The sequence below is a fragment of the Callorhinus ursinus genome, unplaced genomic scaffold, assembly GCF_003265705.2.
Source record: "Callorhinus ursinus isolate GAN/ISIS: 27379988/994484 unplaced genomic scaffold, GSC_fseal_2.0 scaffold2, whole genome shotgun sequence".
Taxonomy (NCBI): domain Eukaryota; kingdom Metazoa; phylum Chordata; class Mammalia; order Carnivora; family Otariidae; genus Callorhinus; species Callorhinus ursinus.
Genome location: NW_027397064.1, coordinates 50256247 through 50284172, shown reverse-complemented (window position 1 = coordinate 50284172; position 27926 = coordinate 50256247). Strand labels below are relative to the sequence as shown.

Below are 27926 nucleotides of genomic sequence, written 5' to 3'. Positions count from 1 at the left end.
TGCCGAGCAGGGAGCCCGATGTGGGACTCGATCCCGGGACTCCAGGATCATGACCTGAGCCGAAGGCAGTCACTTAACCAACTGAGCCACTCAGGCGCCCTAAAGCCCTTTTTAAATACCAAGTTTATATTGGTCTCAAGAAATTTCTGGGAATTAGAATAATGTATTGCTTAAAATTTGTTAGAACTCTTCTGTAAAATAGTATTTGGACCTGGAAGTTTTGCGTTTGAGGTGGTTTGAGGTAGAGAAAACATAAAGAATAACTACCACTCCATTACTTTTTTGATTATACAGTATTCTCATAGTCCTTTCCTTTTGATAACTTAAATTTTTCTAAGAATCATTTGTCTAAGATTTATTCATGTCTGTTTGTGCCTTCTCTCATTCAGTCTTGTCAGAGGTTTATATATTTTACAAAAAAAGGAAAAAACTTAATCTTTCTTGATTCTGTATTTTGTGTTTGTGTTCTGTTTTACTAATTTATACTCTTACCTCTGTAACTTCCTTTCTTATTTATTGTAACTTTATTGTTCTTTTTGTAGTTTTTTAGGTTGGGCGTTTAGCTTGGTAATCTTCAGCTTTTTTACTTTAAACCTCTAAACTATAACTTTACCTGTAATTCCTGCTTTCGTGGTGATTTTAAATATTGGATGAAATTTTCTTTTTGGCTTAATATGTGTTTGGATTTTATAAGTATTGTTAGTATGTTTGAGAAAAGTGTGTCTTCTCTAATTGTTAGGTGTATAGGGTTCTATATGTCTCTGTTATATAAAGCTCTATATGTCTCCATTGTATTAACTGTGTGGTTCAAATATTTTATATTTTCATTTTTTTCCCCTACTTGACACCAAAAACAAAACAGGAAGTGTGGGATTATATTGTCTAATCTTTCCTGTATCTTGAGGTTATTTTATTAGGTAAAGCAAGTTAAAAACGGTATGCCTCAGTATTAAACATGGCTTTTGATTTTTGTCTTTTAAAAATACTACTGTGTGTATATGCGTGTGTGTGGGTGTGTCTGTGCATTCAGTTTGACAGTCTCCGAAAAGTGATCTATTTATATTTATTGTGGTTGGGGCTTGTTTCTGCCATCTACTTAGTACTTTATCTTTTCTGTCTCTGTCTTACTATCTCCTCCCCCCTTTCTTGTACCTTTTCTTCCTCCCTTTATAAATTTGAAGACTTTTTATTTTTTATTAGTTGTTTTTTTTATTTCATATTTTTTCCACATCCGTTTTGGAAGATAAACACTGTTTTCTTATGATTGTTTTGAAATTTTACCATGCCTACTTAAATCCTAATAGCATCTTAATGCCTTCTCATATAACACAGGGGCTATGGAACAGTTTAACTCTGGTCAGCTTCTTCCCTGATTTAAATGGTTCCAGACTAATGACTTTTTGAATACTGTTGTTTCAGTCTAACTCAGTTAGCCAGGCCCACAAATGCCAATTTGGAAATGCCATGTAACCTGTTCTTATCGTCCAGAAGTTATTTTCTGCAATGGGGAACCTTTATCAGGGAGGTACTCCATTAGCCAAACCTGGAAACCAAAACTGCCAATAATCACTCTTCTAAGGTTTTTATTCTCTGAAGAAGCAGAAACCTCCGTTGCTACTTTGAGCAGATTCTATGCCCAGCTTTTGTTGGGAGACGTCTCTGACAAAATGAAGCTTTATGTTGAAGTAATATCTTAAGAAAGTAATATCATTATTTCAAAGGAAAGGAAAAAGAGAACTTGGCCTTACTTACTCATCTAGTAGCAATTGTATGAAATAACACATATTCAACATTAATATTTAAGTGGTGGCATTTATTTTTCTGGAGAGTCAGCTGCTCTCTGATAAAAATGTGTATTATTTTTGCATATATAGAGACTACAGAAAAACCATTTGGCTAATTTATTCATATGGCCTCTATCAAAGGGAATCTCTGTAGTGTAGATAATATGGATGAAATAATGAAGTTTCAAAAAATATTAGAGCGAATCATTCTGTGTTTTTGAATATGTTCTTTGTATTTTAGCACTTTCTCGTTTGTACACTTTTTTTTTGTTGACTCTAAAGGTTTTTTTTTTAAGCTGGTATTTTTCTAAATAAGAAAAATTAAGTCTGAAAAATAAAAGAAAATTTAAGTGTATCATCAAAATTTGGACACACAAAGAAAATGAGACTGAAAAAATAGAATTTTTAAACCTGCTTCCTTATTCCCAGCTATGATTCAGAATCACTGAAATTTATGAGCAGACATTTGAAGTAATTTTAGGTTTATCAACCACTCTCTGAAATTTGCTGCAACTATCATGTGGCAGTATTATTTTACGCCCCACTCAAATTATAGTATGTATATTAGTTGCACTTCATTTTTATTTACATTGGTGTTTCAAAAGAGGTATTGAAAAGAACAAAATGTGGCTTTCAATGGGTAAAATGGTTTGAGTATTAGAAAAAATGAGATTTGCATTTAAACACAACTTTATAATTGTCATGTAAATTTTTCTAATGTTAACATTTTAAAGGATATGTGATAACATTCAGGGAAGAAATTTTGACACTTGTAATTTAAGAAAGGTAAAGCACTAGTATTTAGATTATTTTAGGTAGATAAATTCTACTTAGGTAAGTGGCAAAATCTCATTTAGAAAAGCTACATAATATCTATAATATAAAAATCATAAACTATTCAAGTTACTTAAGTACTTTAGAGTTAGTATTCATAATAATTAATTTGTGTATTATAGGAAAACAACTGTTTTGTTTCAGTGTTTGAATGCATTCTCTTTAAGGAACAACACCATTTTCAATAGTGAAAAGTGAAATCTTTAAAAAATTTCTGAGGTATCGCTTCTCGGCCTTTTGGCTAAGATCAAGTGTAAAAAATTTCTGAGGTACATGTTATTCTGTGATTATATAATGCAGGGACATATATGGAAATAATATGCAGATAGGTATGTAGATAGTTATATAAGAGTATATAAAGATGGATATATAGTGATATATATAATATCCCTTTTCCTGAGGTATTTTGGGCACTGTGACAGTCTGTACAACGACTTTTCTTTTTCATACACAAGAATTATTTTACTGAGTTTTTAATTATGTTTTTAAAGAGTATGAATTAGTTTTTAAATAATTATTAATCCTAATACAAATCTTACTCCATACATTCTCAGGGTTCTTACCATGGAGATGGGAAGAGGGATACATAATAGGCAATATAAGCTTGTAATGCATTCTTTTGCTCTTTCAGTAGTCTGCTGTCTTAGGGATCAAGATTGATTTTATGTGAAATTGAGCTCTTGGTATATGTTAAAGGAAGCCTGCAGTGTGGCAGGTGAAGTCAATACAGTACATTCTTTAAACATTAGAGATACATTTCTCATCTTCTTGAGTGGCGTTTTTGAAATAGCAGAATTTTTTTAGATGACTTATTTATTTTAGAGAGGGTGAGCAGGGGGAGGGGCAGAGGGAGAGGGAGAGAAACCCCCAAGCCGACTCCCTGATAAGCTCAGGGCCTGACATGGGGCTCGATCCCAGGACCCTGAGATCATGACCTGAGCTGAAATCAAGAGTCTAATGCTTAACTGACTGAGCCACTCAGGCACCCCTAAAATAACAATTTTTTAATTGAAATGGATAGGATGGAAGGGCTGGATCGTGTCTGGCACCATTTTGGACATTCTAATTTTTGAAAATATAAAAATAGGAGGACTCACACTACCTGATTTTAAGACATACCATATAAAGCTACAGTAATCAAGATAGTGTGGTATTGGCAGGAGGATAGACATATAGATCAGTGGAACAGAATAGAGAGCCCCAAAATAGATCTACACATAAGTAGTCAGTTGACTTTTGACAGAAGTGCCAAAGTAATTCAGTAGGAAAAGGATTTCAACAGTTGGTGCTAGAATAACTGAAATCTATTTGTAGATTTATGAGCTTTGACCTTTGCCTCTCATCATACACAGAAATTAATTCAGTGGGTCATAGATCTACATGTAGAAACTAACGTGATGAAACTTCAAGAATAAAATATATGAGGAAGTTTCATGACCTTAGAGCAAAGATTTCTTAGGATACCAAAAAAAAAAAAAAAAAAAAGGAAGGAAAGGAAAAAAATGGGTCAATTGACCTCATGAAAATAGAAGACTCTGTTGAGAGAATGAAAAGTCGAGTTACAGACAGGGAGAAAATATTGCAAAACCTGTATCAGATAAAAGACTTGTATCCACAACGTTCACAGAATTCTTACATCTTAATTGTGAGAAAAATAAATCCAAAATGGGCAAAAGATTGAATAGACATGTCACCTCCAAAGCTTTAAAAATTCTAGTGATGCTTAACATTATTAGTCATGAAGGAAATGCAAATTAAAACCACAGTGAGATACAACTACACTACACTACATGGACTTTAACATTTTAGAAAGAAAACAAAAAACAGATCATACCAAGGGTTTGGGAGGATGTGGAGTTGCCACACATAGCTTTTGAAAAGGCAAAATGGTATCATCCCTTTGAATAATAGGTTGGCATTTTGTTACTATAAATATGTACTTACCATATGACCCAGTACAGGGGGTTGAGTTGTGTCGCCCCAAAAGGAGGGTATATTTAAGGTCTACCCCTCAGTACCTCGGAATATGACCTTTTTTGGAAGTAGGGTCATTGCAGTTTATAAGATAAGGTCATATTGGGGTAGGGAGTTCTTAATCCAGTATGACTTGTGCTCTTACAGAAGACACAGAAAGGAGAGATGGCCACATATAGATAGAGACATAAAAGGAGAATGCCATATGAGGATGGAAACAGAGGTTGGAATTACACCGTTTTAAACCAAGGGCTGCCAGCACCAGACAGTACTGTATGAGAAGCTAAGAAAAAGACATAGAACAGATTCATTCCTAGAGGCTTCAAGAGAGCATGGCTCTACTTTACACCTTGATCTCACACTTCTAGCCTACGTACTTGTAAAGGAATACATTGCTGTTGTTTTAAGCCACCCATATTGTGATACTTTGTTGTAGTAGCCTTAGGAAGCTAATACACTCAGTAATATCACTTAGAGGTATTTACTTAAGAGAAATGAAAGCATACTTTCACAAATACGTGCTTCAATGTTCGTAGCGGTTGTATAGTCCTAATAGCCAAAAGTCGAAAGCAATCTACCAGTGTCTACTAATTGGGTGAATGAATAAACAAATTGTGACATACCTGTGAGATTGAATGAACTGATACACACCACAACATGGACGAGTGTAAAGGGATTATGCTAAATGAATGAACTCAGTAACAAAATTCTACATACTGTACGCTGCTAGTGATAGGACATTCTAGAAAAGACAAAACTGTAGTAGCAGAAGTAGATCAGTAGTTCCAGGAGCGAAGGGTGGAGAGAGGAGATGAATTTCAAAGGAACACCGGGGAGCTCTTCAGATTGTAGAAATGTTCTATATCGTGATTGTGGCAATGCTGTAAGATTGTATATATTTGTCAAAACCCATCAAATTATTTACTTCAAAATGGTGAATTTTATTATAAATAAGTTATACCTCAACAAAGCTGATTAAAATATTTAAAAGAATATAATAAATGGTTATATTGAGTATATAATGAATATACTTTTATGGAAAAAACATTGATCTTAACATTGTACAAATGATACTTCTGGCTGATAAAATTTTTGATAATGGCATCAGTTGCACAGTCAAAAAGTGCTGCATCTCAGTAACTTAGAAGTGAAGATAATGTACTCTGAAAAAGGATTCAAGTGATGATAATGACACTAATCTCAAGGAGTTGAATAAAATTTTAAACAGTGGAGGGAAGCATTATTTGCAAGTTAATTTATTATTATATTGGGTGATTTTAAATATCTGTAGCTGAACTAGTTATTTTAAGTGTTTCCTTGGCATTCCAAAAATCATACATTTAAATGGGGGGGGATGTTTTTTTTCTTTTTTTATGGGGAAAATGGAGGATTGCCATGTATTCCGGCATGCATAGGGCTTCCTGTTATACCCAGTTAAACAGAGTTGATACATCCTCCTTCGTCCTTCCATGTGTCATTGAACTATACCTAGTTCTGCACCTGTTATACAGTATTGCATTTAACATTTTCATATCTGTAAATTTAGTTAGGTGGCATCTTATCTATCCCTACCATAGTCTACAGTACCTGGCTGCTGGTATACATAAAGTAAAAAACTGGTGGGTAAGACAGGACAATTTTTATAAAGAATCAATCTTGTGCCATCATGCCTTTCATAATGTTTGACATTTAGTCAGCAAGCACTTACTGAGTGTTATGTGGAAAGCATTATACTGGCTGCTTTGGGACATATAAAAATGCTGTAACATCTAAATTTTTAAGGTTAGAATAAAATGTAATCTCTATTTAGTGAAAGCTATAACAAAAAGGATGAGGGTAGGTAATCACTAGAGCTTTTAGGTAGATCATAGGTTAAAAATACTGGAAACACTGATGACAGAGGAAATCACTGCAGCAGCCATAATATTCAAAATAATCATGGTTTAAATGTCATTTAACAATAAACACTTCCTGGGATTTTTATAAAACCATTCTCCTTACTGTCATATTGTTAAGTTGATCAAAAGAGTTGGACTGTGCAGTAAAAGAAATACTCTTCACCTTACAAGAGCGGAAGACTTGAATTTTCATAAGTAGACTCTTTAACAGTTTCCTTCTGATGCTTCAGCATATTTTCTTTTCTCTAAAGAAGTACAAGAAAGAACAGTGCCTCTAAGATTCACCGTTTTGTTTTTTACCCTTTTAAATAGATCTCGGTCTTCATATAGGGTGTCAAATAGCTGTGAGACAAAACCTTTACCTTGCTTCATAGGGGCATTGAACAGGAAATAGAAGTTTAGTATGAAGTATTTTTAATATAAATGATCGGTATAGCTCCAAACTAATTGTTAAAATGGATGTCAGAATTTTCTGTGAATGTTGTGAAACATAAAGATTCTTAATACCGCAAATTGTGATAAGGTGTTGTCAAATAGAATTATTCATGGCTGATGCGTTCACTCACTGAACTGAATGAAAACCAGGCCTTGGACATGAGGCGTGTGGTCCAGAAGAGCACTGGAATGTGAGGCAGAAGAATTCCTCCCTACCATCACAAAGTGGAGGGTCATCTCAGTATTCCTTAGTACTGTTGACTTAGTACTGTACCGATGCTTATCCTTTAGGCAATAGACAGCAATTGTAAATGAGAAAGCCTTTTTGAAGCCTTCTGTTATGTTTGTCAAAACTAATATTAGATGATTAGAAATTAATATTGGTAAGTTACTATTAGCTTAACTCAGCTTTATTCATATATTACCAGTTTTTCACTAATACCCTTTTTTGATTCCAGGATCTCTCTATTCAAGGATACCACATTGAATTTGGTTGTCATGTCTTCTTGGTCTTACACATTAATTTTCAAGCCCTTTTGAAGTTTTACAGATGTTTGAAAATTAATGTTTGCCTGTATTAGGAAACAATATGTGCTGAACATCACCCAACTTTTCTTGTTAACTCAAGGCTGTTATTTTGAAACATGTTACTATTCTGTGCCTTCAGGGCTTGTTTACATGTTTCATGTTTTTTGCCTTGACCTCACGCCACCTTGCTCTTCTAGTCGGCCTTCAGTGTGTCCTAACCAAAAAGCCAAACAGCTGTGTGTGTATTAGAGAAGTTGAAAAAGAGGGAAGAGTCTTGTAGCGTTATGGAAGGCCTTCTGTTTGTTAATGAATTCAGATAAAGAGTATTGAAAGAAGCAGGAGTGATTGGGGAGGTAGAAGAAATGACATAAACAGAAACTTGAGGAATTTTTGCAAGGATTCTGAAGGCCTTCCATGCCTTTCCAGTACAGTTGTTTGCTACTGCCATTCTTAGGATATAAGAAGGATTGCACAAAAGGACTTCCTGAATGATTGGATACGGGGCCTGGTGAGGAAGGAGGCTTAAAACTAAAGTTTTGTGTCTGCACAACTGGAACGATAAATGAAAGTGCCATTTAAAAAAGGTACTTTTTTTTCTGATTATAAAAGTATAATTATCGTAAACATTTGGTAAGACACAAAGGCAAAAAAATACATAATAAAATCAACTGAGTTTACTGTAGATATAACCAGTTGATGTTTTTATCCGTATACATATTTTATACAGTTAGATTACTACTGGTATACAGTTTTGTGACCTTTCTTACCTTAATCCATCATATTTTTCCACACCATTAAACAGCCTTCAAAAACTTGAGTTTTCGTGGCTATATCATAGTTCCTTGAAAACCAGAAATGATTTAACTACTACCTTTTTGTTGGATACTGAAGTTATTTTGAGTCTCGTCACTGATTAAATTGCTTTCAGTCTCCTTATAGAAAAATCTTTATCCACATCTGTATTTATTCTCTTAGGACAGTTTCCTAGGAGTGGGATTACTTATCAAATGGGTTTTACACGTGTGGCTAAGGAACCTTTAAAATGTTATGCTCCTTTCTCCTCCCACTGGTAGTGTATAAGCATGATTGTCCCTCTCACACTTTTGCCATCAAGTACTATAATTGTTGGACTTAGAAGGGCCAGGAGGGCCAGGTTTGTTTTGACTTTGTGGAGTTTCAGGTGACAACTGAACAGACAAGTACAATGTTTAGTAAGTAGTACTAGGAGAAGCCAAGTGAGAAATGCTAATATATAATGCTACAACTGAAGATTTAGAAACTCTGTGTGTCATTTATATGAAATAGGATATTTCTAGGCAATAAAGATAAATAGCATGGGTAATGATATCTGTGGCATTACATACAGCAAAAAGTGGGGAGCTAAAGACCTCAGGGAAAGCCCAGGTAATACGGGATGGAAGTGGAGAAAAGAATCTTTCAAGGTGTAATACAGTGCTGGAGATGATACAGAATTGGTTTTATATTAGTAGCAGGTTATGTTTTTCTCTAAGGCCTATCCTAAGGAGTATTTGGTTTTAGCTCAATGTATAGCGACTGCTTTTGTAATTTCAAATTTCTGACCCCGTCTCAATATTCCACTGTCATACCAATAAAACTGTTTTATGTCACATAGATTAATATATTCTTGATCTTCTTAGTGAATCTTTGCTTTTTTATATTCTTTTAGTTGTGGTAAGGTATTACTAAAGTCCTTGAATGGCAGTTATAGGCCTCAAACTGTTCAATTCTGTTTAAAAAGTATTTTATAGCATAATGGTCATATTACTGGTGCGTATTCTAGACTTAATAATTATATATATAATTAATGTATTTTCCCATTATGCAGAGTTTTCTAAATGTTGAATATAAAGTGAGAGAATTTAATTTGTGTTTATGCTTTTAAGTTTGTTTCTGCTTTGTAGCAGAAAGGGAGGGAAATGGAAAGAAAGCATAGAGCAGAAAGAGCAAGGATCTTCAACTGTGGTAACAGCATTTTACTTTCTAATGACAAACATTACACGCAAAATTACTTGTGATTATGTGAGTAAGAATATTTTTGAGACCTTTCCTCATTTGACCAATGTTTTGAAAAAAAGTTGTATTCTGCTGGTTATATCATCGCAGCTTTTTGAAATGGTGATAGGGAAGTTGCCCAGGAAGGCTGGCATGCACCTGGCTGAGTGCAACAGAGCAGCATTACCTTAGTACATTCACTATAATCCAAAGATGATAATGAATTTTGGCATAAAGTTACTATAGTCTCTTACATCTGTCTACCCAGTAGGAGTAACAGTTACAGAGCCCAGGTAGTTATGTCATATCTGAGAATTGGAATATTTTCTCATGTTTCCATTCTGTCGTTCCCCACTCTTCTTGCATATCAGATCTCTTTCTTCCCCCCAGTTGTTTTGAATCTCGACTGCACCCGAGAGTTTTTAAACCTCAAACGTCTCTAAGCTTGGATCACACTTGTGCTGAGTAAATCAGAATCTCCTAGGTAGGGCTTAGGAATCAGTAATTTTTATAAAGCTCTTTGGGCAGCCAGGGTTGTGATCTGTGGTTTTAGATGTAGTGATGCCATCAGTGAACTTAGTAGTTCTTAAGGGGGTTGTGTATTAAAATCACCTGAAGATTTCTCCACAGTATTCCTTCCCTCCCTTTCCCCTTACTACTTGAGTGAACCAATGTTAACTGATGGGAGTATAGCCCATGCCTTTGATGAGTTAGGACCAAAAACCAAAGGATCAATATGTTAAGTACTGTTTTCCTGTACTCTTTCTGGTAGGTATTCTGCTTATGTAAGTGACTTTGCATTTATCCAGTGTTATTTCATATTAATAATTTTGTGTTGTTCATTCACTATTTGCATATTCTCTATGAGGGCAGACGTCATATCTGTTCTGTTCATCACTCTATTTTCAGTACCTAACAGTGCCCAACACATAGTGGGTACTCAGTAAATGTTACAAGAATGAATCATTAACACTGAGTCTTGGGAGTACCTCCTTATTTTATGTCTATATGCACTACCTATGTTATTAAGCTTTATAATTACGTTATCCACTGAGGAAAAAGATCTTCTGTAAAGCAGAACATAAGCAGGAAATAGATGTACTGAATTTTGAAACTCCTTTTCAGGTCAGGGATTCCGTGTGGACATTATTAAGGTTTGAACAGAATTGGCAGCTCACAATACAAACGTTTCCTGGTAGAAGTACGCGTTTGCATACTTGGCGCTCATATCAAGTGTCAAACCAAAACGTATAGAAAAACCAGTGAACAAACAGGTACTTTTAGAGTCTGTGTTTAGTTTAAACTTCACGATAAACTAGACTAGAGTATAGGCATATATATCAGCTTGTTAGTTGTATTTTACCCAGTCATAGTCTGTCTTAAAGTATAAGGTGAAAACTAAAAATGAGGTGATCCTGTCAAATGTGCTTGATTTGTGATATACATTTACAGAATATTGGCAAAATGGCTTAAACTTCAGATGAGCCCTTAATTTTACAGTGCATAAAGAATGAAGTAGAGGAAGGTACCTGAGAAAGTCTAAGTAGTTCTAGCCAAAATATCTAAAAGCTCTTCTTAAATCGATGTTATTTCAGAATTAAGGAATCTCTGGCGCCGGAATTCTCCAGTTCTAGCATTGGGGATAACAAAATATAGTATATAAATTCACTCTGCATATTTAAAATCCTTTATGGTTTAGATTTTCTTCTGTAATCTTATTAGTGCTTCAGTGATATAAAACTCACTGGGATTTTTCCCCCCTTATTTTTTTAAAAAAGAAGCTAAAACAACAACAAAAAAAAACCTTTCTGGACAAGTAAGTAATTCAGAATAGAAAAGAAAATACAGTGAAAAGTAGGTTCTTTTCTATCCCAAAGCATCAGATCCTTCTTAGAGGAAACCACTATTAGCATTTTCTTGTTTATCTTCCCAGAAAGAGTCCATTCTTCAGCATACACATGCAGATAGCTTTTGTAGTTTATACTGTAATAGAAGCATTGATATCCACTGCTCTATGCCTTCCTTTTTTTTTTTTCTTAATTTAACATGTCTTGGAGACCTTTCTAGATTACTTTTTATAAAATTTTCCTCATTGCAAGTTGGTATGATCCCTGTATCTTTACCAGGTGAAGTCTTCCCTACTTTTTCTAACATCCTTTTCAAACCCAGCTTCTACGCATCTCTCTTCATGGAATTAATCTCTCCTCTGCTTTGCTTCCATTTACTTTCTTCGTCCTTCTCTTACACACTTGTTACAGGTCTGCCTTTTCATGACTTCTGTATGATTCTGTCATCCCAGGGGTCCCTTATCTCAGTCTGGCTCATCCCACCTGCAGGACCTTCATTCCCATCTAAGTACCAAGGTTTCACAAATATATATGTACAGCCCAGGCCCCAACTCCTGAGTTGTCAATATATATTTCCTTGGTATAGCTCTTTCTTGTGTATCTCTGAGACATCTTAATCCCAATATGTCCAAAATCAGCTCCCTTTTCAGTGTCCCTATCTTAGTAAATGGCATCTATATCAGTCTCAGTTGTATATTCCAGAAAACTGTGAGCTATTCTTGATAGCCCCTTCTCATGTCCCATATTGCAAAAACATAACTTTAGTTGATTTTTACCTCCTCAATCCCTCTCAAATCCATCCTCTTATGTTTGTCTCTAATACGGCCTTAGTCTAGCGTACCATCTTCACCTGGATTACCACAGAAGTCCACCCACAGCCCCTTTGGTCCTCTTCCAGACCATTCTCCACATAGCAATCTGAGGAAGCTTTCAAAATGTAAATATTGTATGACCCCCCTCCCCCAGTGCTTAAATTATTTACTGACTTTCTATTGCTTTTAGGATGAAGCCAGATATCTTTATAGCCTGACAAGGTCCTGCATGGACATTCATTACTGCTTCCCTCTTCTGTTATCTCTTACTGCACTCTCCCTTTGTTCTCTTTGTTCCTGCCACATTGGCCTTATTTCTAGTCCTTGCTACTCCACCTTGTTCCTTACTGCCTCAGGGCATTTGCATATGCTATTCAGTCTTGTCCCGCTCTTCCTTTTACCTTCTCTTACTTAACTCCCATTGGGTGTTTTCTCAAGCAGTGCTTCCTTTGTGAAACTTCCCTGATCTTCCTAACTAGGTCACATTCCCCTGGCACTGAGCAAGGTTAACCCTCCTTTGTAGCAAATTTTCTATTTTACTTTTTTTGTGTGTGCATTTATATTTGATTAATATTTATATCCCCCACTAGATGGTAATCTCCCTGAAGGCAGTGGCCATTATATCTTTAGTTTCCAGCATAGGTGCCCAGCACAAAATACTAGACACTTAAATCTTTAGTGAATGAGTATTATTTATTTCTATTTTTTTCCATTGAATCTACTGTGCTTTGCATATTGTAAAAGCTCAAATACATTTTTCAGATTCAGAGTGAATTCATATGCCCCACAAGGTACAGTATGGATTAATAATTATGCAATAAATACCATCATTTTTCACCAGACTCCACAGGTCTTGTATTTATTTACTGGAAAGAGGTCATTCTGGGGGAGGGGAATAGGAAGATAAGATAATTGTGATCTGCTAGCAGATAGCTAGGTCTCTCTTTTTAGTTAGTAGAATTATTTCCTTGTATTGTTTCCTAAGCCATCTCCCCTCTCCCATTGTCTTGTATCTCTCCCTAGTAAGTTGTGAACTTCTAATTCCTTCAAACTAGAGAAATATGACTCTTTCCAAAGCACTCAGGAATAGCACCTGTTTACTTAAAACAAATTGCCTAAAGTTTCGAGAAATAGAGATGTGGTTAAGTTTATATTCTCTCTAGATAGACTCACTGTGTCTGCCTTCCTACTACTAGCCAGAAGACTTCAGCGGGGGAAGCTGCTTAGCTGCTGTGAGCCTGGGCTTTCTCATCTGTGAAGTTGGGATAGTTACAGTGACTTCTCTTTCATTCTCTTGACATTGTCTTTTACAGAGCAGAAGATATTAATTTTAATGTAGTCCAGCTTACCAATTTTTTTTCATGGATTGTGCCTTTGCTGTTTTATCTAAAAAGTTACTGCCATACCCAAAATCACATAGGTTTTTTCCTATGTTCTCTTCTAGGAGTTTTATAGTTTTGCATTCTATAGTAGTTCTGTGATCCATTTTGAGTTAATGTTTGTGAAGGTATAAGATCTGTGTCTAAATTTTATTTTTTTACGTGAGGATGTCCAGTTGTTTCAGCACCATTTTTTGAGAAGACTGTCTTTATCTTTGTTCCATCCTGTTTCCTTTGCTCTTTTGTCAAAGGTCATTTGACTTTATCTGTGTGGGTCTATTTCTGGGCTCTCTATTCTGTTCCATTGATCTGTTTTTCTGTTCTTTTGTCAATACCACACTGACTTGATTACTGTTGCTTTTTTGTACTAAGTCTTGAAGTTGGGTAGTGTCTGACTTGGTTCTCCTTCAGTATTGTGTCAGCTATTCTTTTGCCTCTCCATATAAACTTTATAATGTTTGCTGATATCCACAAAACAACTTGGTGGGATTTTGACTAGGATTGTATCAAACCTCTAGATGAAGTTGGGAGGAATTGACATCTTGACACTTGAGTCGTCTTACCCATGAACATAGAGTATCTCTCCCTGTATTTAGTTCTTTTTTTGGCTTTATTTGTATTTTTAATAGGTTTTGGTATTACTACGTAGTGCATTAAAATTCAGGGAGGGGTGGATAAGTCCTATCAAAGTTAAATTAATATGGCATCTTAATTCAAGCTCTTCCATTATGTAACCCATGCTTCAATAAGAACTTTGTGTTAGTAAGTTTTTTTTTTATTTCCAGTGCATCCTACACTGTATATATACAGTATACATAGGAATATTCATTTTAACACTGTAATGATTTAAAATGGGACACCTAACCGTTATACCACCATTTTCACAGTTGACATGTCAAGTCTTGACTTAAGTCGTTGTTATGTCCTTTTCTCTTCAAACTAGTTCAGCTTATGTTAAGGTAAGACTTTTTGCCATAGGGATAAAAAAGCATAGAATTTTAGTATAAATCTGCATTTAGCTTGGTATGGGACTAAAAAGTGTGTATAAAAGCATTGTTTAAGAAAAAACGCTTATTTGTAAAATGAATCCGTTATTAAATTGAGCATTTGAAACCTTATATTGGGAATCACTCCAGTGTTGGAAAAGGGTAGTGTTAATGACCCTTGCAGTAATCGTAATTGTTGAATTAATATTCAGGCAGTGAGAAAATGGATTTTGCTAAGATATGAGTCCTCATGCTGCTAATGTTTAAAGTTATGTCACTGGTTAACAATAAGAGCAGCTAGTAACAGAAAATTTTTAGGTTAAGTTTGTCCCTATCTAAACTTTCTACCTGTTTTTTGCTTTTGTTGTTTTGTGTAGAACATATAATAGCTTATAGGAAACATGGTATTTAAAAAGAGGGATGGATGTTTGTAGGGCAAAAAACAATAGAATAAATGTACTCCTCATTTTCTTAATAGCACTTAAACCAAAAATTGCATCCTCAATATGGAATGTAATAATTGATTTTTTTTGCATTTGTGCATATTGAGGTTTCAGTAAACAAAGCTCCTGGTTAATTTTGTCTCTGCTTTTTCATAACTTGACTTAGAACTGGAATAAATTTTACTTTTGCTGTATTGGTGAAGTAAATTAAGTAAATGAACCCTTTATGAAGGTAATTAAGAAAACGTTCCCTTCCCCTTCCATCCCCTTCTGTCCCTTTCCTTTCCCCTGCTCTTAAACTGGCTCTATGAGATTTCCCTTTCTTCTCATCTTGGGCAGGTCCCGCAGCTCTTCAGTCACTTTGAGTTATTAAAATAGTTCTCACTTTCAGGGCATAAAAAGCACAATCCACTGTAGGTTAAAGAGCCCAGTCTATATCTTATAACCTCTTGGAGCTTACATTCTAGTGAGACAGACTGACGATAAGATAAGTAGGTACACTATATAATATGTTAGAGAGTAAAAAATAACATGGAGGAAAAAAATAGAAAGGAATACATACAATGTGTGGAGATCATGTGTGACATTTTTAGATAGAGTGGCCAGGAAAGGCCTTACTGAAAAGGTGACTTTTTAGTCAGGACCTGCAGAAGGTGATGATCCTGAACCACGTTGCCATCGTGAAGAACAACATTCCAGGCAGAGCTACATTTGTGCAGAAGCCCTGAGGTGGAAGTGTACATTGTGTGTGGGAGAAACAGGTTGCTAGTTGAACGAGGAAGAGAGGAACAGATAAGGATGATGGTAGTGGTGGTGGCAGCAAATTATACAGTACATTGTAGGTCTCATAAGGCTTTGACTTTAACACAGAATAGGAGGGTAAGCCTTTGGAAAGTTTTGACCAGACTTACATGAACTGATTTACTTTCTCACTATCACTTTGCCTAATTTCATTTGCAAATAGACTACCATGGTGGGAGTAGGGCCAAAGGTGGAAGCGGAGAGGCTCTTGTAACTAACCAGGAGAGGATTCTGGTGTTTTCAATCAAGGTCGAGATGGTAGTAGTAGGGAGAAGTAGTAGAATTTTGAGTTTGTTTTGGAGATAAAATCACCAGAATTTGTCAAGATACTGGATGTGGGATAGAGTGTTGTCAAAGATGAGGTCTTTGTTTTTGCCCTGAGGAACTAGAAGAATGGAGTTGGCATAACTGAAATATCAGGAACTTATTTTGGGACATGTTAAATATGAGACACTTTTCAAAATTATTAGGCTCAAAATGTTAGATTTCAAAATAAAGACTGTTTAGTAAGCATTTAGATGTATAGTTCTGGAACTCAAGATAAAAAATCTGGGCTGGAGATAGAGATTTGGGTATTAAGAGCCTACTGGTGCTGTTGGAAGCCCTAAAACCGCATGAGGTCAGCAAAGGAGTGGATGTGAGTAGAATAGGGAAGAGGTCCAAGCACTGAGTTCTGAAGGACTGGCTGTATTGATAAGTTAGGGAGATAAGGAACAGAGCACTTAGCGGTTGAGAAGGAAGGACCAGAAAAGTTAGGAGGAAAACCAGTAAGTATGTTACTCTAGGAACAAAACAGAGGAGGAGTTCTATCAAGGAGGAAGAAGTGATCAACTGTGTCCAGTGTTGCTGGGCCAGTCAAAAAAGATGAAGATTGAGAAATAAGCATTGGGTCTACTAGTGAGGTCACTGGTGACCTTTGATGAGTGCTGTTTCAGTGTAGTGATGAGTAAAAACCTGCTAAGAGACCATTGAGATGGGACCTGGAAGGGGGAGAGTAATAGACGTTTGTTTTTTAATAAAGATTGGGGAAATGGTATTGTGATATTCTTTGAACATGATTCACCAGAGAGGGAAAAACAAATTATCTAGGATGGCACGTGGAACTGCTTGGGTAAGAGAAAGAGAATGCAAACTAGTGAAAAGGTGTGAATAGCACCTGTCTTGAGATTGTTAGCATTTATCCCTCATTTCCTACTCAGCTGTGAAGCCTCAGCTGCAGGTCAGACACTAGCCTGGAAAATGCTTTGCTTGAATTTGAGTGGAGTCATCTCTTGCATCCAGCATCTCACCCTCCACCTCCACCACCAAGAATGTCTTGATTTGCACATGGCACCTTTGTGAGAAGGAAAAGGGCTCCTTATTCCAAACAAGGCTGCCAAAACAAGGGTGGATTTTAGCCCTCACTCACCTTAGGCTCAGTATTCTTGGAACAGTAAAGGAATCATACTACCATAAGCTTCGGCCTTGCTCAGTCTCCCCTAAGACAACAAGGAAGGTCACATTTAATATTCTGCTATAATAAACATATCCTTTGTCCTGTGGCAAAACAACATAAGTGAGAAGAAAGCAAACTTAAGAACCAGTACGAATTTGGTGTAGGAATCCCTGTTCTGCTACCTGGCAGAGGGGATTTAAGATGCGTCATTTACTTTCTGTGCCTTGGTTTTTTCAAGGTAAAGGCTGGGCGGGGGATGGCTTCAACCAGATTCTTTTCAGTTTGAAATTCTGTGATTCATTAAAATTCATTAAAATATAGTAATGTCCACCTTAACTTCTGAAGCATAGCATAGTTCTGCTAAGAACTAAGAAATATCACTGAGGAAGTTTGTTTATGTTTTGTTTGGATAACAGCGCCCCTTGGGTTCTTACACAAATAAGTATTAGCAGAATTTGGAGATTAAATTAGATGTAGCAGCACTGAAATTAATAAGAGGAAATATAGCAAACCATTGAGGACAATACAGACTAGTTCACAGACTTTGTCCAAGTTCTGTCTGAGTCATTTTGTGGCTATGGGACATACGGAAAGTTATTTAACTCTCTGAACCTTTGTTTGCTCATCTAAAAATAGGAATGTACTAATAGTACCTACTTCATAGATTTGTAAGGAAAATTAAATGAGTTATGCACTATGATGCTTTGAACAATGCCTGACTTGTAATAAGGATGGACTAAACCTTAACTAACGTTGTTATTATCATTACCACCACCACTGTGTGACGTGTATAGTTTAGAAACATTTTAGTAAAACCATAGAAGTCTTTGACACTATAATTTAATTGTATAATGATTACCTTAAGTCACAAGGGAAAAATCAACTTGGAAAAATAAATGCTCTTGAATCAGGTTAAACCTTTTTTGTTTGTTTACAAAATTAGTACTCAATTTTGTTTTTAGTTACAATAAAAATTCACTTAGGGAATATACCTGATTCTCAAATGATGACAGAACAGTGAGCCATTATTGTAATTAGTTGCAGTTGTTGTGTATACTTGAAACATATAAAACAGTATTTATTTTAAAAAATGTTTTTCCCTAAATATTAGGCCAAAACAGTGAAATTTTATTGTTCATGTACCTGCCTTAAAGATAGGTATTTAAAACATGCTGCAAACATTTTGATTATACCATCAAGTTTTCTACACCCTTTTTGTATGAACTGTTTTTTTCAGAGTACACATTTGATTACTGATTGCATCACTTACCTGATGTTTACAGTTCACAGTTTTACAGAATTAATAAGATACAGTTAAATTATTTTAACAAGACTTGAGAGTCCTATTGTGATTAATATGGGTGATTTATCAATGCTGGTTTACCCTTATTTTAAATCAAACATTCAGATCATTTCTAAACTAGTGGTCACTTTTAAAGAAGAAATGCTGTATATGTATTATACATTAGTTCAGAAAGTCAAGATAATTTATGATGGTAAAGGTTAGGGGAAAATGGAAGTCTGTAGGTAAATTGGGAGGGAATTTAAGGAGTTTTGGATGTGCAGCAAATAATTGTGCAGCTAGATTTTATTTGAATTATCTCTATTGTTTCAAATTTTATAAATGAAATATGTATTGTTGAGCACAGTGCAGTGTACCTGGGACTTGATAGCACCTAGCATTCAGACTTTGGTTTCTAACATTCGCTAAATGTGAGATTAAAAGGAACCAGAGCTCCTTGAGGAAGTGGCTGATTCCAAAGCTGGAATCCTGGGACATCTAGTTTAAATAATACACAGATTCATACAAACGGGAAAAGAGGAGGGATCAAGGGCTAGCTCGTAAATGTGTAGGAAATGCTGAAGTTGGAAAAATCATGATTTTATCACCATCACAGTATAGCTTATTTAGCTCAGCCAAGAATCACAATTGGATGTTAAATCTAGGGGTGAAATTTTGATGAAGAGCAGAATATTTGCATGGTCTTAAGGTGTATATCCAAAGGTTATTTATTGGTTGCAGGGAAAAGATAATAAGTAAGCAGTAGGAAAGTCAGACAGCACTTGATCTAGGTGATGAAAATTAATATCACCAATTAGGGATAGGTGAATGAATATCTTGGTACCCTGAGAACACATCGCTTCTGCACGATTTTGGCCAGGAATGCACTGTCTGCATCTAATGAGGAAACATCAGATAACTCCAAGAAGATGAGCATTCTATTAAAGAAGGAGATGATGGGGAGGAAGATAACTGTATTCTTCAAAAATGTTGTTATAAAAGTCAAAGGCGGAAAGATTCCATATTAAAGGAAACAAAAGACATGGAACATAGGTGATCACAAGAGTAGATTCTGTATCTGGATGAAAATTAAATTTTCAAAAAGGCATTACTGCATCAGTTGACAACATTATTTTGCAGATTATAGGTTAAAGTGTTTTATTGGTATATTTACTGAAATTGTAGCTATTGTGATTATATTGGAGGTTAATTTAGGAAACGTGCACACTTAACTGGGGAAAGGGCCAGATGTATTCAGCTTAATCGCACATGGCTCAAAAAAAAAAGCACTGTGGGTGTCGGGGTGTGTGTGTGTATACATACACACAGACAGAGGGAGGGAGCAGGGGAGGGAAGGAGAAGATGAAAAAGTTAATGGGTCAGAATGCTAACAGGGAGAGAGTCTGGGTAAGATTATACTGGTGTTCTTTGTTCTTGCAGTTTTTCTGTAATTTGAAATATTTGCAAATAATTTTATACATACATGTATGCACACATTTGGGCTTCTTTTATGTTTATCTCATTGCTCTAGGTTGTTAATTTACCCGTAATACTTAATTGGTTTAAGATGTTAACATTCATTGCTTACAGATACACACATTGATTTTTAATTTCTTTTACATAGTGCTGGGCCTAAAGGAGATAACATTTATGAATGGAGATCGACTATACTTGGTCCACCAGGTTCTGTATATGAAGGTGGTGTGTTTTTTCTGGATATCACTTTTTCATCTGATTATCCATTTAAGCCACCAAAGGTAAGAACCTAAAAGTCCATTCTTTAATATTTATCCTTCTCCAAAATTCTAGAGGTTAAATGTGTATTGATGTAATCATTTTTATTTCACTGTTTTTCATGAATTGATAGGAAACTCTCACGTAACCAAGAATTTTAAAACTGAAAGAAGTTGATTTCTGCCTTATACAAGTAACTTTAGCAGAAAGAGGGTTTGTTAATTGTAAATGAAAGTATGCCACTTTGCATACCAATAAAGCAGATACATTTTTAAAAAAAATATTTATTTATTTGACAAAGAGAGAGCACAAGCGGGGGGGGGGGGGGGGGGGGAGTGGCAGGCAGAGGGAGAGGAAGAAGCAGGCTCCCCGATGAGCAGGGAGCCCAGTGTGGGGCTTGATTCCAGGACCCTGGGATCATGACCTGAGCTGAAGACAGATGTTTAACCGACTAACCCACCCAGGCGCCCCCAAAGAGACATTTTAGATTTATGTTATAAGGGAAAATATCCTATGGACCTTTCCTTGAGAAACATATTGGGATAAAAAGTAAACCTGTTTGACAACTTGCAGAAATAAGAATTAAATAACTTGAATTCTGTGCTCAATTCCTCACCTTTACTGATCAGCAAAAACTAGAAAACCATAGCAAAGAAGAGGGAAACTACTACTTAATCAGCTTACTTTGTGCCTTCTGTAGATAATGATGTAGTAATGGGAATGAGGGTGGCTAGGTGGCTTATGCCTCAGTTGGCTCTCAATATGAACTGGATGGATAACAAAAGGGTTGAGCTGTACCTTGTAATAATTGGCGATTATTTTTCAAGTCTTAAACATAACAATTACCTGGATAGTTTCCTCCTCTCACTACTCATTATAAAGTGGTCCAGCCAACAGGTAAAAACCACCAATATTAAGCCTGAACATAATTACGGTCTAGTTACAGAGACTTCTGACATGTCAGGGGAAAAGTATGTTGTTATCAAGCCTTTAACCATGATGAAATGCTTTTCCTTTCAACATAGTTCCTTATGTTCCCTACACACTATTTAAAATACATGTAGCAATTTGATGCCTGCCTGGTGGTTTAATGCCTGGGCTTACTTACATGCTTGGGGGGGGGGGGGAGGGGGCAGGGAAAGTAAAAATTAAGGGTTTGTTTTTGTTTTTTAGACCTACGATTTTTCTCCCATTATCTAATAAGATAACAACAGTTCCACCTAGTGGTATCTACCTCAAAGTACAGACACCAAGGTTCCCTATCATCTAGAGGTATTTTGCTGTCAGCTAGAATTATCTGTGTTTTTAGGACTATACTATGTGATCCCATCAGAATTTAAGATCTTTAAACGATTGTCTTATTGAATGCTTTCATGTATGTAGAGTATATCTTGCTAGTTCAAGTAAAGGAATAAAGCCCTCATGTTAATAATACTACATATTGTATTCACATTCAAAATGACACATGTTAACAATGCTGGTATATCACTAACTGCTCAATTTGCATTCATTGGTTAAGTGTCCTGTATTATAGAAAAGAAAATCATAGCAAAATAGTTCATGGCTGTCTTTGATAAAGAGTGATACTTAACTTCTAGATGCCTCATTTTTCTTGAAATTGTTTTTAATGTGGTAGCAAAATTATAAAAAAGTTTGCAACTTTTTTTTACAGAATTATTTTGTGAGGGAAGATTTGTTAAAAAGACTTTTCTGTTTTTCTTGGCGTCTTTTAATGTAAAATAAAAATTGACTAACATAAATCTTTAAAACTATAGTTCTGTATATGACTTATTAGTTGTTTTGGTTAGTACAGTGGTTATGTTTTAATTTAGGATTTAATTTTTTTGTCGAAGTCTCAGTATTTTAATTTTCTAATCCTTCCATGTTGAGTCATTCTTCTTGCCTAAGTTATCTGACACAGTATTATGAAGCACTATCTAGATCTGTGGTTGAACAAGTGAAAAAGAAAGAATACTTCTGCTCGTATCTTGGTGTTAGGTACAATTATTTCTCTACAACTCTGCTTATTTTTGAAGTTCGGATAAGGTGTTGAACTTCTTGAGGAATAATAAAAATTTAATTCTTTTCTGTTCACCAATTATTAATAGCTGAAAGGATTTAAAGTATTTTTTTAAGATTTTTAAAAATTTATTTATTTGAGAGAGAGTGCACACACATGTCAAGAGCGAGCGGAGGAGAGGGAGAAGCAGAATCCCAGTGGAGCAGGGAGCCCCATGTGGGGCTCGATCCTAGGACCCTGGGATCATAACCTGAGCCGAAGGCATATGCTTAACCTACGGAGCCACCCAGGTGCCCCAAAAGGATTCACATTAATTAATTGTGTTTATAAACCACACATGTCTGTTGAGTAGTCAGCTGTCAGTGATCTAAACATACATTATTCCCATATTCTAGAGCAGAATTGTCTGACAGAAATCTTAATGCAAGCTACATGGGTAATTTTAAATTTTCTATGAGCTACATTAAAAAGGGTAGAAAAAGACAGTGAAATTAATTTTAATAACATCCAGTACATCCAAAATATCAACATTTGAACATGAAATCAATGTAAGAGTATTATTAATGTGATGTTTTACATTCTCTTTTTGGTACTGTGTCTTTGAAATCTGGTATGTATTGTACATTTTTAGACGATCTCACTACGACTAACCATATTTTAAGAGCTGTAAAGCTAGTATGTCTCCTGTATTACACAGAGGTTCTGGAGGTACAGTCTCTTCCTTTTTCCTCCCCTACTAGACCACTGGTTTCTTTCTTGTTTTTAATTATGCATCCTTAATCAGAAATACGCGTTTGAGGGCTTTTAATATTTTCTTTCTAGACTCTACCTGGGAGATCATATAGTACAATGCTAGTTCCAAGAGATTGGCAACTGTTTTTTTCTTTTTTTCTCTGCTATTCCAAATTAAGAATTAGCCACCCAGTTTGTGATTGTTTTGGAACTTGCCAGTATTTGTTCCTATGATTTATCCTCTTCTTTCATATATCTCAGAGATGTATTAGTTTCCTTTATTCATTATCTTAAGACCTTGCTTATTTCATTTTACTATGTTAGTCTAACAAGACACTGAACCAGTTACAGAAATGAAAGGCTGAAAAATAGACTGGTGATTTCATCAAGCTTCCTCTAAATCCCTGTCCAATATTTTCTGATACATGACAGGACATTAGCTGAGTTGCTACTAATCTTTTCTACTAAGAAACTAATGTAACTTCTGTTTTTTATGGTAAGAAAAATTCTTCACAAGTTCCTTCTTACCTTTGGCATTAAAACACTTCTGTTCTCTCTCACATGCTTTATACAGAGCTGTATGTGCACATGTGTGCACGTATATATGGTATATATGGTCATACATATATAGAATTATTTTATAATTCATTTAGGGTAAGCTAACCAAATCAGCTGCTCACTTTGGTATAAAATTGATATAATTTTCCTAATCTTGGTAAAAAAATTTCAAATAAATTGAATAAAACCATTTACTTTTTTTTTTTTTTCAACTAGGCCCCATGCTCAATGTGGGGCTTGAACTCACTACCCTGAGCTGAGATCGAGTTGGATGCTTAACCCAGGAACTCCAGTTAAAATCATTTACTTTTGATATTACTTAAACCTGGTATTTAATTAGCTCTTCAGTAAATTATTTTCTATTTAGTATCTGTGATATATTACCCTTTACTTTTGCTGGTGAGAGTTTTAGTTGGTAATAAAGCATTCATTTTGTTTTTAATGGAACTGCCCTTAGGTTACTTTCCGCACCAGAATCTATCACTGCAACATCAACAGTCAGGGAGTCATCTGTCTGGACATCCTTAAAGACAACTGGAGTCCTGCTTTGACTATTTCAAAGGTTTTGCTGTCGATTTGTTCTCTTTTGACAGATTGCAACCCTGGTAAGCAAACCTTTATTAACACACACAGTGGGGTACAGAAAGCGGTGTGTTTGGCTGCCTTAACTGTGGATTTGAGAAAGTAAATGCTGTTGGTGGAAAGATGAGCATAAATCATTTTGCAAGGAAATTGTCAAAGCCATTTCACTTAGAATAGACCACAAGTTTCACAGTAACTTTCTTTAGTTTATTAATGGCATGCTACCTATAATTACTTCCTTTCTGTCTTTGATGGACTTTCTTCTGAATTCTGTAGCCGTACAAACCACGTTTGGCAGGAAGAAAGCCCTGACTGGCCCCAGTGCCTCCTTTTCTTACTCCTTCCATGCTGCCTTGTGCTCTACAGCAACCACTTAGTAACGAAGGGCTTCTAGTTCTCCCTTCTTTCTTGGATTATAGTTAGGTATTTTAGAAGTTGTAGTGATAGTTTGAGTTGGACCAGGTTATATTAACTCAGAGATAAAGTCATTAATAACATCATTCCTAACGTTTTTAAGAAATGCTTATTTGCTACATATTAACATGTGTAGTCGACTTGAAAAAGTGACATTTAGACCTGGGATTTTGCATATGTTATCTTACAAGGTGGTCATTTTTAAAGAAGTTGAATTACTTTTTCTACATATTGGACTAATCACCAAAGGCTTTTACTTTTATCATAAGCCCAGCAGTTATACCTAGGCCCAAGAAAATTAAAAAGGGTGAGGCAGCTCTAAATGAACTGATAAGGAAAGCTCTCCAAGATATATTAAGTGAAAGAGCAAGGCACTCAAGGAAAGTACATATGTATAATAATATTTTAAATGCTTGTGAATATGCATAATATCTAGATAGAAATGCTGTAAACTGTATTGTAAGATTTGAATTTTTATTTTAAAAATTACGTTTTTAAACAGAGGAAGGTAGAAATATATAATCACCAAGCACACTTTCATTGCTGAATAAAATGCCAAGAGTAGTATTAAAAAATCAAATTTATTAAGTCAACATGTATTTTTTAGTTTAAAGGGCTTTTCTAATTTCAGTATTAAAGTACACAGATGATTATGCTATTTGAAGCATTTTAATTTTGAAAATTTAGCCATTATATATCAAGGTGCTGCTGAAAAATTAATGTTTCAATTTAATAGACTATTAAAACTGTAACTTTAAGACACTGTATAATATCTCTTAATGTTCTTTCTACCTTTCCAGCGGATCCTCTGGTTGGAAGCATAGCCACTCAGTATTTGACCAACAGAGCAGAACATGACAGGATAGCCAGACAGTGGACCAAGAGATACGCCACATAATTCACAGAATTTGTATGCGGTGTGAAGGAGCAGAAGGGCCCCTTCCCACTGTGCTGCAAATCTTTATAGCCTTTACAATACGGACTTCTGTGTATATGTTATACTGATTCTACTCTCTGCTTTTATCCTTTGGAGACTGGGAGACTCCCCAAAAAGGTAAATGCTATCAAGAGTAGAACTTTGTAGCTGTAGATTAGTTACGTTTAAAACGCCTACTTGCAAGTCTTGCTTCTTTGGGATATCAAAATGTATTTTGTGATGTACTAAGGATACTGGTCCTGAAGTCTACCAAATATTATAGTGCATTTTAGCCTAATTCATTATCTGTATGAAGTTATAAAAGTAGCCGTAGATGACTAGGAATTATGTCATTTGTATTAAACCCAGATCTATTTCTGAGTATGTGGTTCATGCTGTTGTGAAAAATGTTTTACCTTTTACCTTTGTCAGTTTGTAATGAGAGGATTTCCTTTTACCCCTTTGTAGCTCAGAGAGCACCTGATGTATCATCTCAAACACAATAAACATGCTCCTGAAGGCAGAGTTTCCTGTCGTAATATTTTAAGTCAATCTTGTTAGAAGGTGTGTCTGAGATGATTGTTGATGAAATAAAAATGCGGATATGAAGATTGATTACTAAGGACCAGTACAAATAAATGAATTGTTACAGTGAAAACACTTGAAATCTTGTTAAATGTGTAGAGTTTTTTTTTTTTCCCTTGAAGTACTAATGAGAGAATATAATGAGCTTAAACATGTAAAACTGGATTTAAAATCATTGATCTCAAAACACATAAAGCTCTACTTCGATAAGATGATATTTGAGCAAAAGATAATACGAAATTGTGACTCACTGAGGAATCTGGTATTAAGTTATGGAACATTTTGTTTCCCAATTGGTGATTTCCATCCACCATTGGACAGTGTTGTCAAATAACTCTAATCTGATAGTGCTTCTGGTGTCATTGGTACATTTTTTACTTTACTTCTAGTACTGGTCTTGAATTTTCATGGTGCATGGTGTGTGTTACCATTCTTATTATGGCACTTCGCCAGCAGATAATGGCTAGAGGCAGAGTTGAACACAGAAACCATTGTCTGGCCTGAAGGTGGAATAGAGCTCTGGATTAGTGTGCAGATCTGGCATTTATTTCTCATTTGAAAAAATAACTAAATCTTAAGCGTTTTACAGGTTTTATAAATTCCTTCTTTTTGGTTACAATGATCAAATACTAGATTTCTTATAGGAGTTAGAATTACTTTGCAGTATTCAGGTTTAGTAAACAGTATAAATGTGCTTAATTTTTTTCTATGGCTATGATAAGTATTGAGGTAATTCTGCGGTCCTGTAGCCAAGGTTGTGGAATGTGGGGCAAATGTCTTCTCCAGTCCTAAATATGGAGCTTTAAAGTACCATCTTAAAATTTATAGAGTGGAATTATTAGCATAAAAAATACATTGCTTCAAGCTAATAAAGTAAAACATTTATAGTTGCATATACCCTCACTGAGTAGTGGACCTCCTACTTGAGTATTTGTCAACAGAAGTCTTAAATCAGGGTAAAAATAAACTTTTATGTGTATTTTTCACTAAACCCCCCCCCCACCCCCCTGCCCCATCCCTCCATATTACAAAGGGGAACACTAAGCAAATAGGTAGTATTTTGAAGAATTCAGGCTTAGGTCTATGAAAACCTTTGAGCCTTGACTATTTTAAGTGCTAATAATAGATAACGGAGTTCAAGTCAGTGTGATGAGAGTGGGGACCTTTTATGTAAACTGTAAGGGTTTCTGTGTAGGTGAGCGCAAAAGTGGTTTTTTTCCCCCACTTCCAGTATCATACATTCTCTGTCTTAGAGTAATGAACCTTTCTCTTGATGCCAGAAAAGCTTTCATCATAATGAATATTAGGGTGTTTGGGATGTTATCGTTAGACTTCCTTTATTTGTTATCCCCCTAATTACTACCATCAACCTTTTAGCTACTTTGTAGGCCATACCCCATGCTCACTTGGGACAGAGAAGAGGGAACTGGTTACTTAAAAATGTTCGGGGCTCTTTCACAAACTACCTTTGTGGCCTTGAATACCCCTTAAGTTCTTTGAGCTTTAGTTTATTCATCTATGAAACAAAAGTTGAATTTGATATCTCCCTATTCTCTATTAGCTCTCAAACTCAGTAGTTCTCATCCTATAACATTTGTTACCCTTGTTCTGCTTTCTCTTTCAGGAAACAGGCTACAATTTCAAATGAACTGAAAAATAACAATTATCATTTGGTTTCTTTCTGTTAGATTCCCCTTAAAATCCTGAATATATTTTACCTTGTTTTCTATTTCTAAAAAACTGTAGAATCCGCTTTTCAGTTACATAGGTATTCATCTATGTATACTACAAATAGGGTGGTTTTTTTCCCCCATGAAACTTTGCTCTGGATGTAAATTGTGCTATTTCAGAGCCCAGATTTTTTACATTTTTACTTTTTTTGTTTTTTTTTTTTTTACAAATTTTACAAGTGAAAGGCCAAATGTAACTTTGTA

General features: G+C 35.4%; 1 protein-coding gene across 6 annotated transcripts in view; it reads left to right on the top strand.

Annotated features, from left to right (window-relative positions):
* Positions 1–25935, top strand: part of UBE2E3 (ubiquitin conjugating enzyme E2 E3) — an 84745-nt gene extending 58810 nt beyond the window's left edge. For all 6 annotated transcript variants that reach the window (XM_073881721.1, XM_073881731.1, XM_025849162.2 and 3 more), the window contains 3 exons: positions 20076–20208; positions 23953–24100; positions 25292–25935. In XM_073881721.1, coding sequence (XP_073737822.1) covers positions 20076–20208; positions 23953–24100; positions 25292–25389 — 379 coding nt within the window. In that variant the 3' untranslated portion in view covers positions 25390–25935. The remainder of the gene's footprint in view (positions 1–20075; positions 20209–23952; positions 24101–25291) is intronic.
* Positions 25936–27926: the final 1991 nt, after the last annotated feature.